At 54.7% G+C, this 17,101-nt stretch overlaps 1 protein-coding gene across 2 annotated transcripts in view; it reads left to right on the top strand.

Moving 5' to 3' along the window:
• Nucleotides 1–17,101, top strand: part of ASAP3 (ArfGAP with SH3 domain, ankyrin repeat and PH domain 3) — a 72,445-nt gene that overhangs the window by 13,100 nt on the left and 42,244 nt on the right. For both annotated transcript variants that reach the window (XR_012642422.1, XM_074976289.1), the window contains exons 2-3: nt 4,307–4,379; nt 9,812–9,957. Coding sequence is in view for 1 of the 2 variants with exons in the window: in XM_074976289.1 (XP_074832390.1) it covers nt 4,307–4,379; nt 9,812–9,957 (219 nt within the window). In the remaining variant the exon portion in view is untranslated. The remainder of the gene's footprint in view (nt 1–4,306; nt 4,380–9,811; nt 9,958–17,101) is intronic.

Here is a 17,101-nt window from a genome sequence, read left to right as displayed (position 1 = left end):
TCTAGAGCTCCCATCACTCTCCTTTGCCACCAGCAGTAACAGAATTGGTCCTGGGGAAATGCAGTGCCCTCTCCACTGCCTGCGAGAGGGGAGCACCCACGGCCCTGGGGATAATACCCCGAGCAGGGCAATGAGCTGACCCCTAGCTGAAGCAATACCTGTAGGTGCCAGTGCTCCTCTTTCTTAGCTCAAGGAGCTGGAGTCTCACTCTTACTGCAGAGGACACAGGAGCAGAGTAGATGGGCAGAAGAAACTGCGTCTCCAATGTTGAATATCCTAGTTGTTTCTCAGATAGTAGAAGAGAGAGAGAGAGAGAGAGAGAGAGAGAGAGACAGTGTGTGTGTGTGTGTGTGTGTGTGTGTGTGGGGTGGAGGCAGAGGTGTTAACGCTAATGCCCCGTCCTGGCTCTACAATGTCTGGTTGTCTCATATTGGTCTCTTCTGTCTAGCTAGTGCCTCTGTGCTGGGTGGCCAAGGGCTGAGTCCTGGGAGTGGGTTACAGGTGGAGCTGAATGGGAGGGATGGGGGAAGGATCCTGAGCATTGGTTCAGCTTCTCTTTGGCTGCAGCTGTGAAGTTGGGACGTTGGCTCTCCATGGACGTTCGCCCTTGGTAAGTTCAGGGCTCCTCGGGGAGTGGACTCCTAGCCCCAGTGCTCGAGAACCTGTGGATCTGGACTTCCTGCTGTGTTTGAGGGCCACATTTAGAATGTTGGTCAGTTACCTCTGCCTGGGGCCAGGAGCGATACCATATGACTTGGGGAACTGACAAGGGCAGGTTTCCACTCGACTGCTCATTGACAGGTCAGTGAGGAGAATCATTCATTGATGTCCTCCTTGGACATCCTCCCACCCCAGACCTTTCATGCGCATGAATCTGACGACCTTCTCCACTAAATGGGGGTGAGGGTGGGGGCAAAGCTTGTCAGAGCAACACGTGTGTGACAGATTTCCCTGGGGAAAGGGAGTTGTGCATTGGAGACGGGGTGATGAACGTGCCGTGCCGGGTGGGGTACATAGACTCTGAGTATGTAAATAACTGCTGAGGGGACGTGCCTCGGTCTCTGGAGAGGGCTGGACCTGTAGTGAAGGCACTCTGGATCTCTGGGGACAATTGCTGGCTCTGCTGCAGAGGCTGGATAACCTTGGTCAAGTCACTTGTTCTTTTCCTGCTTCTGATCCTCTTCTGTGGACTGGGGATAATGAGACTTCTCTCCCTTCCATGGGAGCCGGAAGATGTTGTGGACTGGCACAACAGTGACCAGGTCCATGTACTTAGGGACCAAGTAGCTGGCTGTGTTTTGGCCTCTCTTGAGCCCAGAAAACTTGCAATGGCCCAACCTGAGCACGGGCAGTGGGTGTCACAAGCCTCCGCTCCCAGGAGTGCCAGGCTGTGTTCACCAGAACTGCTTAAAAACAGCAGGAGTGTGGCTTGTTTCCAGCTTTATTGGCCTGTGAGTTAGCCAGGGCTGCGGTGTCCAATATGCTCCCTGTTCGTGCGCCACATGTGGTGAAAACACAAAAGCAGTCCAGCAGCACTTTAAAGACTAACAAAATAATTTATTAGGTGATGAGCTTCCCTGGGACAGACCCACTTCTTCAGACCATAGCCAGACCAGAACAGACTCAATATTTAAGGCACAGAGAACCAAAAAAGTAATCAGGGTGGACCAATCAGAAACAAATGATCAAGGTGAGCAAATCAGAGAGCAGAGGGGCAGAAGGGGGGGTGTCAAGAATTAGATAAAGCCAAGTATGCAAACGAGCCCCTATAATGACCCAGAAAATTCACATCTTGGTTCCAACCATGTGTTAATGTGTGGAATTTGAATATAAAAGGTCGTTCAGCAGCCTCTCTTTGAAGGGTGTTGTGAAAATTTCTCTTCAGTAACATGCTACTTGACTGCTTTTTTGTTTTGATTAAGGATAGGTTGTAGGTCTTTAATAATGCGTTGCAGTGGTTTGAGTTGGGGGCTGTAGGTAATGTCCAGTGGTGTTCTGTTCTTGGCTTTTTTCTGTCCCATGAAAACTCACCACCTAATAAATTATTTTGTTAGTCTTTAAAGTGCTACTGGACTGCTTTTTTTGTTCTGGTAGTATATAGACTAGCACGGCTCCCTCTATGTTACTATTTAACATATGGTGAAGTGTGGCTTAGGAGAGCCACACATATGGGGTGCCCTCCCTCCACTCTGTGCACGCACCCCACCGCATGGTGCGACAAGTGCATGGTGGCAGCCCCTGATGGCCCTAGTGGGCTCCAGCTGCAGGGTGGCTAATGCGGCAGGGCTTCAGCTCCAGGAGGTTCTCGCAGGGCAGCTCATGCCAAGTGAGTGATCTGGCTTGTCGGGGGTGGTGCCTGGCTCAGGGGAGCCTGTGGCGATTGGGTGGATTTCAACTGGACTCCACTGAGTGAGGGTTTAGCTTGTCGGACGTGGCAGCTTGTTGGCTTTTCTTTCTGTGTGGGCTCCCAGAGAGCTGCGGCAAGGGGGGAAGTTCGGGGTGCACAACAGCCCTGTTGCAGCCTCAACCTGCACACTGGGGGACCCACTCACAGCACGCTGGGCTCCTTCAGGCATTGCTTTGCTTTTGGCCCTGTTTGGAAATGGGATTAGCTGGGTGCTTGGTTTCTTGCGGAAGTTGCAGTGCTTATTTGCAGCATGAAATTTGCCAGTGGTTGGAGGCTTGGGACACGGGGAGGCTGGGGCTGGCTGGTGCCCACCCTCCCGACTCCATGGCTGGGGTCTAAAGGGGAGGGGCAGGGCCTCAGGCAGAATGTGAGGGGCTGGGGGCTAGGCCCCTCCCAGCAGTCAGTTCCCCCATCATCCATGAGCCTGAGACAGGCCCATGCTGGCCTGCCTCTCTAGCCCTCTGGATCTAGCATGCTCTAGAGCAGGGGCGAGGTGGCGGGCCGATTTGTGACCTTGTGACCTCTTCCTACGGCCCGAGTGCAGGTGACCCTTTTTAAAGTCACTACTAGTCCTACTTCCAACAGCTTCATTCATCAATACAGTCAGCTGCAGAGCTGTGGTGTTTAGTGCCGGGGTCGGCCGCAGTGCAGCACTGACGTCTGCAAACCCTCAGCTTTCAGGAGGGAGAGTCAGGCTCTGCTCATCTTCAAAACACGGTAGCTTCAAACGGTGGCTAGGGAGGGGGCAGTTCTTGCTCCTGGGTTTTGGCGGGGGAGGGAGGGTCACAAGTCCCGTTTTACTTTTTTGTGAGTGAAATCCCATGTGACCCTATGGAGCTTTCAGTGAAGGGGCTTTTTTAGGATGTGCAAAAAAATAGCAGGACCCCTGGTCCAAAGCAGCAAGATTTAGAGTTCTGCCACCTTCCCTCCACCCAGCAAGAGTCTCCCCGAACCACGTGCCCGGGGGAGGCGAATACAACAGATCCCATCCAGCCCGACCTTCTGCCCTTCTCAGTTCGGGGCCCCTCCCCCAACCCCAGAGAGCAAAGCCCCACAGACAGTCAGGAATGGGCCCTGCACTGTCCCTCAGAGATGCCACCTCCCTGTCCTGGCCTCTTCCTGCCCAGGGTCCCTGGTTGTCCCGCCACAGCACACTCCCCGCTCTCCTCCAGCCTTGCATGCCATTACAAATTGCTCGCGTGCCACTCTTGGCATGCCTGCCGGGGCTGGCCAACCCCTGCTCTAGAGTTTCCCGGGGCCGGGGCCAGCCCTAGACCGCACAGAGCCCAGTCAAGGAGTGTCATCAGTGCCCCCTACCCCCATTTACTGCACATTTGAATGCCTCCTTTTTATTGCACTTGTAGCCCCTCTCATGCCTTTGATTTCTCCCTGTCGCAAAGGAAGATCTATTTGCACGCTGGGTCTGTGGGTCTATACTTGTTCATGTCGACCGCAAAACCAGCCTGGGGCCCCCCAGTTGATGAAGCGGGTCTTTGCCCACAAAAGCTCGTGCTCCAAAATATCTGTTAGTCTATAAGGTGCCACAGGACTTCTTGTTGTTTTTGAAGATAGACTAATTTGGCTACCTCACTGATCCTGCCCACTCTCTGCGTACCTGTCTGGCTGCGGAGGGTCACGGCCTCTGTGTGTGTAACGAGCAAGGACTAGGTTGAAGCCTGGCTGTGATGCCAGCTGGTCTAGCCAGAGCCCATGGCTCCTGCGGCTTGGGAACCCTCTGGCTCCTCTCCAAGCCTGGGCTGCACTGGCAGCTGCCCTGCACATCTGCATGACGAAGCGTTGTCGGGAGCTTCAAAGGGACTTTGTGCAGTGGTTGGTGGAAAAGGGGAGGGAGGGGGCGCTGCCCAACGAGCCTGACTGTCTTTTGTGTTTGCTTTGCAGAGCCTGGACGGGGACCAAGCCATTCTCCAGAGGATACGGAAATACGTGAAAGCCATTCATGCCTCTGGGCTCAGTAAGTTAGGCTCCAAATGCATGCACTGGTGGGGAGGGTGCGAGTGTGTTACTGGGGGGAGTCTTCCCACGTGCAGGTGCTCGCTGGGCTGCCTGCACACTGCAGTTACCCTGGGAGAAAACCTCCCCACGGGCAGCTCACTCTGGCGTGGACATGGGGCTCCCCTGGCTTGCTCATCAGGGCGTTCCTCTGAGATCAGCTGCTGCCAAGCACTTCCACAACATGCAGGCTGCAGGTTAGGAGCTGCAGTGGTTTGTCTGGCAGCTGCTCCTAGCGGCCCCAGTCCAGGCCCTGCTGTGCTAGGCTGTGTACAACCACAAAAGCAGCCAGGCTGTCTGTTCGTCAAGTCGGGTATCCAGCCTTCGGCAAGGCCCCAAGTCTGAGGCTGCAAAGGAGTGGAAACATCTTTTACCTCGACAGGTGCTGCAGCAGTTCTCATGACCACAGCGCCCAGGCACCTGCATGAATACACCTGTCCAACTGAGCCTGGGGAGATGGGCAGGGCTCCTTCACCCGCAGGATATGCCTGGATCTGAGATCTGATCTCCCCACCCCCCGACTCTGAACACTTATTAGAGTAAAGAATGATCAGAATCCAGCTGTAAAGCTGTACGCGGTCATGGCACAAGCAGGCGAGCAGCTGTGTGGGGTAGTGTTTCTGGTTCATTTGTTCTAAATGGAGCCCAGTCTCATGGCTAAAGCACTAGAGACCTTGGGTAACATGCTGCTCCTCCGTGCCTCGGTTTCCCTATGTATAAAATTGGGGTCGGTGTCCACCGTGCAGGGGTCATAAAATGTTTGCATGAGGCAGAGCAGAAATCATTTGTTATAGTAGTGCCTACGGCCTGCCCAGTCTCAAGGCCCTGTTGTGCTAGTGATGGTACAAACCTGGGCTGTAGACCTCAGGCATCCTAATCGCAGCCTTGTGCTATAGAAGCTCATATGCTCAGTTGGCATAAGCTGATTCAAGAATCAACATAGACTCCTAGTGCTGGGAGGGACCTCAGGAGCTCACTGAGTCCAGCCCCCTGCTTCAAGCAGGATCAGCCCCAAGCTAAAGCTCTGGGCCCACGTCCTTCCTCCATTTCTACTTGCACAAGTCTCTCCCTTGGCACTGCCCCTCCCTGCACTACTGGAGTGTTCATGCTGGCAGCGGCTGCTCCCGTGTGGCTTTGATATTCTCTTAACATGCAGGGGAGGAAATGTTCCACCGAATCGAAAGCGTCTTTAAATATTAAAGATGTGAGTCTTGCTTTTGATTGCTAAATTGGCTGGAAAGTGCTTTGTAGGGTCTGGTGCTGGGCTCCTGGGCTGGCAGCGGCTGTCAAGCTCACCCCCGGGCAGCACAGCCGCTAATAGCAGGAGGCTGGGAAATCAGATTGGAATGAATCAGCTTTTGCTTTCACATAAATCTGCTGGTTTCCGGGCAGCAAGCAATGAATGCTGGAGAATCTCGCTGAGACAAATCCTCCCCCTTCCCCAGAGGTGGCCCTGTTCCACCCAGCCCTTGGCTGATTGATGGGGCGGGAGAGAACTGCAAGCGGAGGGATTAGAGGGAGGATGGGGTGGGTGGGCCAGAGCCAGCTTCAGAGGGAGAGAATAAGGGGGTCCCTGGTCAGACTATCCCATAACTCAATGTTAGGGCATTTTCTTGAGAGGTGGCAGATCCTGGTTCAAATCCCTCCTCTGGGCTTGAACTGGAGGCCTCCCAGGATATCCCTGAACACTGAGCTACAAGAGAGGTCCTCTCCCAGCTGTGGCTTCTTGCTGGAGCAAAATGGCCAGTCCACAATGGATTGTCTCTGCACTGTCCAGGCCATTACAAAGCCTTCTCATGTCACTGGGGTCTGAAGGTCCCTTCTGCAGCTGCTCCCACCAGCCGGGGCTTGGGGAGTTTCTGACAATCTTAACTCCCTAGTCTGTGCCCGAGTTTCCTGTATGTCAAATTGGGAGTGACAGGGCTTCTTCCTGGTTGTGGCACAAGGCTAGACCCTGGAGAAGATGTAAGTACGTAACAGGCGCACAAGCGACTGCAAGTACAGCCAAGATCTAGGTCGGGGTCAGCAACCCCCAGCATGGGTGCCAGGAGTGGCACATGAGACGACCTTCTTCAGCATGCTAGGCAGGAGCTCAGCCCTACACCTCCTGCCCCGTGTAGCTGGGAGCTTGCTCAAAGCCATGCCGCTGGTGGATTAACAAAAGCCCCACTAATGCCACTAACCACCAGCTACACAGCAAAGCTCTGCATCTGAATGTGTTTTTGAAAGAAGCTGTTGTAAGTAGGACCATTAGTGACTTTAAAAAGTGTCACTGACACTCACTGACACTCGGACTGTACGTAGATGTCAAAAGGGTCAAATTTTGGCCCTCTGCCTTGGAAATGTTGCTGACCGCCGATCCGAGCAGCAGGAAACATGGAACACAGATAGGCACCGGAGTGCCAGGACAGCTGTATAGGCTGCCCTGGTGCACTCCTCCACCCCAACCCTGTCCCGTTGTGTAGACTCAGGGGTTGTGATATGTGGTTTCAGAAGGATTTTCACATACCAGACTATCAGGCCTTTGTCCTGCCTAGTCTCATCACCTTTTGCTCCTCCCACCCTCCTCTGCTGCCCTGCCTCCACCTCCCTCTTCCTTTCCTAGGGCAAGCGTAACTGTGGCCAGGCAGACTTGAACCTGGGACTACTGGAGTTTAGGGCAGGAGCCTCTACAGTTTGAGCTAAAAGCCCTGCTGTAGAGGAGACTTGTTCTTTCTTTGTGTAAGTGGTCTTGGTGCCACTACACTCATCCCTTGTTAAACGAGTACTTTACTAACGAGTACTCGCTTAAATGAGGGACATGTGTACTTACCTTTGCTCACTCTACGGGTGAACTCCCCTACTAATACGAGGCTAAACCCCTCCCTACAGCTCCAACCTGCCCTAGTCTGACCCCCAGCCACCCCACAGCCCCAACCCGCAGCAGCCTGATTCCCCCCCCGACCCCACAGCCCCAACCCATGGCAGCCTGACCCCCCTACCCCCTGCCCCACAGCCCCAACCCGCAGCAGCCTGACCCCTGCAGCCCCAACCCGCAGCAGCCTGATTCCCCACCCTCCACTGGCTCTGCAGCAGCTTGGGCCCAACCTGCGGCAGCCTTAACCCCCGTGCAGGCCCGTACACTGGTCCCACAGCAGACTGCCCCCCCCCCCCGCCCACCACCAGCCCTGCAGCAGCCTGACACTTCCCCCCACCCTGCAACTCTGCAGGCCCTGTGGGAGCCTGACCCTGCCACACACCTCTGCCGGCCCCACAGCAGCCTGACCTTCCCCCCCCACTGGCCCCGTGGCAGCCTGACCCCCACCACCCCTCCTCGCCAGCCCGGTAGACCTGACCCACTGCAGCTTGACCCCACCCCCCCACTGGACCACACACCCAACCTTCAGCGGCCTGAATCCCCCACCCCACCCCACCCCACGGACCCATTCGGCCACCAGGTTTTAACCCTCCTTCCCATTCATGGCCCTAACTTGCCCCCAGCCTTTAACCTTTTCCAATCCCCCGACCCAAGCTTCACTCACCTTTCAAAAGCAGCGCCACCTACTGCCGTTCCTTCACCGAGCTCCAGGAACCAATCGGAGACTCTTACGTGTCTTTTCATAAGGATTTAGTGCCCCTCTTATGAGTTTTCACCTACGAGCACAAAGCTGGGAACCAATTGTGCTCACAGAGCGAGGGACGAGCATGCAAGGGCCAGTGACCCACATTTGGATGTGTGGGTTCCACAAGAACTGTCTGTACACATGATAATCATAACCACATCTGTTCCTCCCTTTGAGGCTTTGTGGATGAAAATCCTCTCGTTTGGCAGTGTCTCCAGTAACGATAACTGCCCTTGTGGGGAAAGGAGGAGACGTTAGCTGAGAGGGAGTGGAGCTGGCATTGGGAACACCTGACCCCTTTTTCCTGAGAGGCCAAACAAGACAGACCCACATGAGAGGGAGAAAGGAACCTTCTGCCTCTGGTGTTGACTCGCAACCTCGGTGCTGGAAAAGCACAGACCCAGCATGGTCTGATCAGCCAAAGATGTGGTGAACTTGTACCAGCACTGGAGGGCTTTAGGGCATTGCTTTTTAACTACCTCTTTTGGGTCACCGGCTCACAGCAGTGGTGCAAATTCTACTCTCTTGGTTGGCTGGACACAAGGTAAAAGGGAAGAGAGGAAATAAGGCAGGGCTGGGAAAAGGACATGCGGTCTGACAAAGTCTTGGTGGTGGTCAGGATTCAGCTGGAGCTGGTGGAGGTGGCGAACACCTGTCTGTGAGCCTCGCTGGCCCCCTGTGGTCGGGACATCTCTTGGGATCAGGCTGATGAAGGCCTGGCATCCCTGGCGTGGCAGCCGTGCTGCTGAAACTCACTGCAGTAACCAGTTACTCTCCCCAAAGCCTTTCTTTAAAGACCTCAAAGGGCACATGGGTGGAGGAGAACCTCCCTTTGTTATCTTTTACCCTCAGGCGTTTACCCTTTTGGGTCATCTAGCTTCTAGTCCCACGTCTTCTCATGAGCCAGTGAAACCTGCACACGGTCTTTGAGCTCTCACAGGAGGCCTCATTGTTTGGGCTAATTCCGTTTTTCTGCTTGCTTTTGCATCTTCCCATCAGCCCTTGTTGTTGGGTTATTGTGCCATCTCATGAACTTGCCCTCGCTCTTCCCAATGCAGCTTCTATTCTGGGTGAATTTGTAGGCTCAAGCACCTGAGTCACCAAGGGGCTGATTTTTCAGGTGGCACAGGAAGTCTGTGGAAAAGCTAGGAATGGAAATTTTGTCTCCTAAGTATCTTTGCCATTGGGCCATTCTTCCTCTTACACCCAAGGAAGTGGTTCCTTCTTTCTGTTGGCTGGTGTAGGGATACGTAGGATGTTTCTACCTGCCCATCCATTCCATTGAGAGAGGTGGTAACTTAATGCTAATTCCCAGAAGCAAGGTCCGTGTGGGTCTAATCTATTATTGGAAACGTCTTTGTGTGAATATGTGTTAAATGCTTTGCATTATCGTGTTGGTTTAATAATATAGGCTCATTTGGCATGTTGTGTGCATGAGAACTTGCAAATGGTCCACTCCTGTGCTCTCCCTGCAGGAGGCGGTGTGGGGAACTGGACAGCCAGCTGGGCTGAGGCTTGTAGCTCTTCCAAGCTTTCCCAGTGGGAGATGCTGTAGGAAGAATGCCTGAGCACTAGCAGAGGGGCACTTGCATTGACTTAAGCAGGAGGCACTATAGAGAGAGAGGCTTGGGAGCGCTGGCTGATTCTGACAGTTCACAGCCTCTCCCAGCAGGGAGCGCTGCAGAGAATGGCGCAGTATTGCCATTGGGGGTGGGGCAGAAGGTCACAGCTGCTCGGCCATATGTGAATCTCCCTCCTGGGTTTCGGTGCCATCATTCTCTCCTCCCCACAGCGCATGTGGAGAACGAGGAGCAGTTCAGCGACTCTCTGGAGAACTTTGGCAACAACCACCTGTCCCAGAACAACCATGAACTTTCCACCGGCTTCCTGAACCTGGCAGTCTTCACTAGAGAAGTGACAGCACTTTTCAAGAACCTGGTAAGGAGCTGCTGCTCTGCCTTCCTACACCTCTGTGGGGTGAGGAGGTGTGAACAGACCGATCCGCATGGGGCTTCCAGACAAGGACCCAGGGAGGAGCAGGAGGGGTGTGGGACCAGCCAGAGCTGTACAATGATGGGAGTGTGTTAGACCTGTGGCTTGGGGCAGCACTTCTTTTGGGGACCCGGTATCGGATGGGTGGCCCTCTGGAATTCTCCTCCCCACCTGCATCATGAACCTGGGGGGTGTTTGTCCACTCTGTAGCCACATCCTGATGGAACATCTCAATGCGAAAGCCCGAGGGATATGCTGGGTGGCTTTCTTCAGCCTGTGATGTTGGTGTAGCCCACACACCTAGACCTGGTTCTCTGTCATGTGTAGTGGCACCTGGACCACTTACACAGAGGCAGAAAGTGTCTCTTCTACAGCCTTTGCTGCAAGCCAGGTGGCTTTTAGCTCAAACTGTGAAGGCTCCTGCACTAAGCTCCAGAGGTCCCAAGTTCAAGCCCACCTGTGGGTGTTTACATTGGCACAGTGGCCTGGTCCCACTTGAGGCCCTCATAGCTTGTATTGAACCAAGAGATGATATCAAAGCAGGACACCAGCACCCACCAGAGCTCTGGGATAGTTCCAGTCCAGATGCTGGATTGCATCCCCTCAGTGTAGCTGTGTTGATTTGCACCAGCTCAGAGTCTGACTCTTGTCCCTCTATTGCTGCCAAACTGTGGCACAGAATCCCAGCACTTGTGCTCTGAGGCAAAGGCGGAAAGCCTTCCCGTTGACTTCAGCAGCCTTGGGGCTAAGCCCTGAAAATGTACATATTGAGGCCGGAGGGTGGTGTGAATGTTCCTGAGTTCTGGCCATCTGGATTTCTGTCTGGGTCTCGTTCTGCAGCTCAGAGCCCTGGCTGTTTTCAAATCGTTTTAAAAATTGGCCAGGTTTGTGCATGTGCCCCATAGTGTTTGGATGTCATTAACACAGAGGGGGAAGGGCTCTTCTTTCTCAGCTGGTGGCAAAATCTACTTCCTCTTTTCACCGGCCAATGTCATGGGGGGGAGTCAGGCATTTACGTGTTCAAGGTCATGCATGCCACGTACAACGTGTAGGGCAGGGTGTGCAAGTGCTTACCTCGGGATGTGTGCGCGCATTGTGTTCACGTGAGGACTTGCGATTCAGATGTTTGCACTGGCTGAGCAGCTCACTGGCGTGGAGGTGGGCGCAGTATGGCCCACAGGACCCCAGGCTGGCTCCTTGTCTGCCCCGGCCCACAGGCCAGGGAAAGCAGCTGGCTGACGGGGCCAGAGTGCAGCTCGGTGTGCACCCTTTGAGAGGTCTACTGGTATTGCTCCCAGCACAGTCTTTGGAGTTCCTATTGGCTGGAAATCAGCCAATGGGAGCTTCAGGGGCAGCATTTGCAGGCATGTGCAGCAGGTGGAGACCCGCTTGCCTCTCCCCACACAAAGGACGCACCATGCAGAGATGTGCAACCCAGCCCCGGCAGCTGGCAGTTTGAGTGGCATGTGGGGCCACGGCAGACAGAGAGCCTGCCTGAGGGTCCTGCTAGGTCGCCAGCCAGGAGCCATCTATGATAAGCGCCTCTCGGCCAGAGCGTGCACTTGGAACCCAACCCCCTGCCCAAGGTTACAACCCCTTCCTGCATCCAACACCCCCCCAACCCAACATCCCTTCCCGCCAAGCAGAAGCAGTGTGCCTGTACAGGGTGTGCTTGTGCGGCTGCTCAGGAGAGAGTCAAATGCCGCACGGCTGATTCAGCAGCGTGCCCACTGCTAGGTTTGTGTCCCTCTTGGTGGTGCACATTTGCACAGGCCTTGGCGCACATAGCAAAATTTATTCCGCACATGGATGGGAAAAAAAATTTGCACGGGGATGGAAAAGACTAGGGGGAATATTGGCCAGTTGGAATCCTCTCCTGCAACCATGCCCACACTCAGGCCCTGCACCCCAATCCCTTACCCCCAGCTCCTTTTGCACTCAGCCTCCATCCCAGCCCCTGTACCTCCACCATTAATACTGTAGGAAAGTGCCGCCCGTGACCACTTACTGAATTCTTGGAGTGGCCCCCAGCCCCCGAGTCTCAGCCAGCAGGTAGAACAGAAGGTTTATTAGTTGACAGGGACGCAGCGCAGAACAGATTCGTCATCACAGAAACCAGCAGCAGTGAGTGCAATCCATCTGGGGGAGAGGGGCCCCAAGAGGGCCAGAGCCACAGACCTGGCCCCGCCCCCCTTGCTTCCCAAGTCAGCTGCGACTGCCCCGCTCCCAGCAGCTGGGTTCCAAACCAAACAGCCAGGCCCCATCCTCCAGCCTTTGTCTTGCCTCCCACACTGCACCTCTTCCTGGTTCAGGTCATGAAGGGCATCTACCATCTTGTACATGAGAGAAGCTATAACTCCCATCACTATGTAGGTATTGGTGCTGTGCTTAGGCAAACTGAGGCACGCACACAGAGGGAAACTCAGTGCCTGGACATTTCCAGCCCTTCCCCAAGCAGAGATCTCAGAGGAGCTGTCCTGGAGAAGGAGCCTGTCTGGTTAATGAGGATGGCGTGTCCACAGTAGCGCGAGTCTTTCTGGTCACACACATGCTTCAGTACCCGCACTCCTCGATGGCCACACTTCAGCTGTGTGACGTAGACACCCAGTGGAACCAGGGCTTTTCTGGGCAGGTGAATCCCTGCAGGCCAGGGGAGCATGTGTGTGTGGTGTGTGTGTATGCACAAGTGACCACTCAGATAGCTGGACACAAGCGTTACCTGCTGGCAGCTTAGTTCCTGTCAAGGGAGTAGGACGCTGCAGCGTATTCCCAGCTGTGGTCCTCTGTTGTGTCCCCATCAGATGGGTCCTGCTGCCGACCCTGTCAGAATCATAGACCCCTAAGGCTGGGAGGGACCTCAGGAGGTCATCTAGTCCAGCCCCCTGCCTAAAGCAGGATCAACCCTGACTGAATCATCCCAGCCAGGACCTTGCCAAGCCGGGACTTAAACACCCCTAGGGATGGAGAATCCACCACCTCTAGGCAACGCATTCCAGTGCTTCACCACCCTCCTGGGGAAGTAGTTTTTCCTCATATCCAACCTACTCCTCTCCCTCCGTAACTTCAGACCATTGCTCCTTGTTCTACCATCTGTCACCGCTGAGAACAGCCTCTCCCTCCTCTTTAGAGCCCCCTTCAGGAAGTTGAAGGCTGCTGTTAAATAACCCCTCAGTCTTCTCTTCTGTAAACTAAACAAGCCCAAATCTCTCAGCCTCTCCTCCTAGGTCATGTGCTCCAGCTCCTTCATCATTTTCATTGCCTTCCACTGAACCTGCTGCAGCACATCCACCTCCTTTTTATACCGTTCTTGAGCTGTCTCCAGGGGAGGCTCGCTGGCTTAGACATGGGGTGCGTTTTGTCTAGCTAGCCCCTGCAGGAGGGGTGAGCCCCTCTGTGCCCCCCTGCCCCTTACCCTACAACCCTGCAGGGATGCATGACCACCCTGTGGCGTTACCCGGGGCTGGGAGAGCCTTGCTCATGCCAGCTGCCTTGGCACTGTGCACTGGGGTGCTCCAAACAGCCTTGGCCCACTGGCCCTGTGGGACGGGTGTCGGGGTGCTGCTGCTGAGGAGTCCTGGTCTAATGACTTTAATATGGTTCTAATCTTATCGTGCCCAGTTGCACCCACCCTCCTTCGGCCCCAAGACCTCCCTGGGGTGAGCCACGAAGCAGGGCTTCCCCTGCAGCCGGGGCGTGCAGCAGCTGGGCCAGGCACAGAGCCAGGTGTTTCTGCCTGTGGGGGAAGGGCTGCTCTTTAAAGCTTCATCTCTTCGCTTGCCGGGGGCGTGCCGGAGGCCCGGGAACTCCAGAGGGATCCTGCTTCCTCAGGAGTCTGTTGAAAAACTCCTCTGGTTGCCAAGAAGCAGGGCTGGCCCCTTGGAAAACCCGTCCTTCCTTGGGGTAGGAACGGGGCTGAGGGGCAAGAGATTTAGAGCCGCATATATGGTGGATTTGTCCCGTAGATGCTCCCCCTCTGCTCATCTCAAGGCAGCTGTGCCTGCGGCCCTCAGTCCCACCTCTGAGCTCCCTGCCTCCACTCTGACCCACAGCTCTGGTCAGGCCCCTGGCTCCCAACCCCCAGCCCCTCTGCTCTGACAGCCCCTGGGCTCCCCTCACCCTGACACTCACAGCTCTGGCAAGACCCTTCAGTGCTTTCTTTGTAGGGAAAGAGAAACCTGTATGGCTCCTTGCCTCCCCCTGCCGGGTTCCCACTGCTAGAGCTGCCAGAGGGGCGGTGGCGACTCTGCCTCCCAGCCCCAACGCTGCTGTGGGGTTGGGGGCTCCGGCTCCCGGCCCCGCTCTGGAAAGAGGTGACGGTACGCCACAGCGGCACATACCAGCACGAGAAAAGCATCGGCCCTGCCTCTCAGCCCCTCATTCCAGGCCAGAGTCAAGAGTTCAGGGAGGGGTGGAGGAGCAGTGAATTGAAAAGTGGAGCAATACAGTCACTGGGCCCTTCCGGGAAAGCTGAACTGTTTCTGGGCTCCAATCCAGGCCTGCGCCCGGGAAGGTGAGGTGGCACCTGCAGCCCTCCCAGCCAGCGTGTTCAGAGCGGCCCCTGTGGCCAGTCAGCCCCTTGAGCTGCAGAGCACAATGTGTTTGGGCTGCGCTCTGCATGCGGGTTGCAGCTCCAGCTCTGGGCTGGCTGCATTCCTCCGCCTGCCTGGGCAAGTGCAGGCTCGCAACTTTCAGCCGCAAATCCTGTTTTCTCAGAGCAATTTATCCTGCTGCTTTCTGGATTCCTGGTGGTGTTCGTCCCCCTCCACCACTGGGCTCTCCGGAGTATTTCCTCTCCCCTGCTTCAGCTTGGAAGGAGACACAGATTCCACCGGATCAGTCGGCCAAGGCCTCTGGTTTCGCTTTAACTTGCTCTTTCTGCCAGTGTTTCTGCTTTCCTTCTCTGGCATCCAGCCTTGGCCAGTGGCCTTCCAGCATCCAACCCTATGGTTGATGTTCCCAGTAACAGCTTCCGTCCATGTGCAGAATACATTTTATTCTTACCGGGGTCATGTGCAAATGTGCACCGCTAATAGAAACATGTGTCCAGCTGTGGGCACTCTACTAATCAGCGTGGTGATATTTGACTCTGTCCTGGGCAGCCACCCAAACCCTCAGCTTACAGGGAACTGTGCTTGTGGTTACAGCAGGAAGAGTCTGGGCTTCAGGACGCCTGGGTTCCATCCCCATGGGTACAGTCTGGGATGGTGACTCTGGAGCCCTAGGTTCTATTTCCTGGCTCTGCGGCTGACTCGCTACAAACTCTCAAGTCAAGTTGGCTTTCTGTGCCTCAGTGTCTGCCTCTGGAGGTTGTGAGGGTTAATTAGCATTTGTAAAGTGCTAAAGGGTGGGGGGTGGGGGATTGGAAATCAGTGATGCTATTTGATTGGGCCTCTCTTTGGTGAGGGTACAAAAGCACAACCTTCCACCTTCCTCCTACGTTGTGAATTGGCTGCATGAACATAAGAATGGCCATACAGCGTCCAAAGGTCCATCTGGCCCATGTCCTGTCTTCTGACAGTGGCCAATGCCAGCTGCCCCAGAGGGAACGAAAAGAACATGTAATCAAGTGATCCTGGACCCTGTCACTCATTCCCGGCTTCTGACAGAGGTGAGGGGCACCATCCGTGCCCATCCTGGCTAGGAGCTACTGATAGACCTATCCCCCAAGAACTAGAGATCACCAGATGAAATTAATGGGTAACAGGTTTAAAACCAACAAAAGGAAGTTTTTCTTCACACCGTGCACAGTCGGCCTATGGAACTCCTCGCTGGAGGAGGTTGTGAAGACCAGGACTTTAACAGGGTTCAAAAAAGAACTACATTAATTCATGGAGGTTAGGCCCATCGATGGCCATTAACCAGGGTGGGTAGGAATGGTGGCCCTGGCCTCTGTTTGTCAGAGGCTGGACATGGATAATGACTACCTGTTCTGTTCACTCACTCTGGGGCACCTGGCGTTGGCTGCTGTTGGAAGACAAGACACTGGGCTAGATGGACCTTTGGTCTGATCCAGTGTGGCCAGGCTTATGTTCTAATTTATCTAGCTCTGCTTTGGACACTGTTACGCTCCTGGCCTTCACAGCGCCCTCTAGCAAGGAGTCCCACGGGTTGCCGTGTGTTTGAAGAAGTACTTCTTTTTATTTGTTGCACTTGAGTAGGAGAGAAGGGAGCAAATGCAGGGTACGCCTGCCGGCAGTGAGGTTTGTGGGGGGTAGGCAGGGGGTGTTCTTAATTAGTGCTGAAGTTTTCTTCAGGCCTGGTCCAGACCCTCACAGTTTCTGGAGCTGTCGTTGCTGATGCAGCATGGTGAGGACACAGAAGTGCTTCTGATGAAGCATTACAGGCAATAACTTTGCTACTTCTCTGTTTGGTTGAATGAAGTAATTCAGTTCTCTCTAGGTTTGCATATGGTCCCCGTCCATGTACAGTAATTGTGGGTAGTAGGACTATGTGGAAGAGCCTCCCCACCCCATAATGGATTGCCACTCTAGGTGCTATACAAACACAGTTCCTACCCCAGAGAGCTTTAAAATTGAAGGTTCATGAGTACCTCCTAAACCTTCTGGGGCCTAACCTCCCTTGGGACGAAGGGCAGGATTGTGAGCCTTTACAGATGGGAAACTGAGGCATGGCACATTCTAGACACTTCAGATCACATGCTCAGTCTGGGGTGGGACTAAAGAATTGACCCCAGATGGCCTGAGTCCAAGCTTTAACCACTAGACCATCCTCCCTCTACTGCTGAGTCTTCATGACTTGCAGTCAAAATGCAACTGTGAGTGCAGAACATTTGATGGCCTTTTCACCTTGAGCTTCTAGAGGCTGGCATCCAAACCCTCCCTTTCTCCCAGTCACCCTAGAGGTGCGGTTTCCCCTTCCAGTACAGCTGCCCCCCGCCTTCCCCCAGTCACACAATGCCGGTGAACGATCCATGGGAACCCCAACAATGGCATGTAGCTCCCCCAACTGTGTCCCCTGAAAGTCCCCTGCCTGCAGGTAGGTGGGACCCTGTCTGAGCCCTGCCCAGAGGGACGTTACTTCCAGGGTCAGGAGTTGCTTCTGCAGTGATGCTGGCAACGCCTCCTTTGCT

Source organism: Carettochelys insculpta, chromosome 24 (genome assembly GCF_033958435.1).
Source record: "Carettochelys insculpta isolate YL-2023 chromosome 24, ASM3395843v1, whole genome shotgun sequence".
Classification (NCBI taxonomy): Eukaryota; Metazoa; Chordata; order Testudines; family Carettochelyidae; genus Carettochelys; species Carettochelys insculpta.
This window is presented reverse-complemented; position numbering and strand designations above follow the sequence as displayed.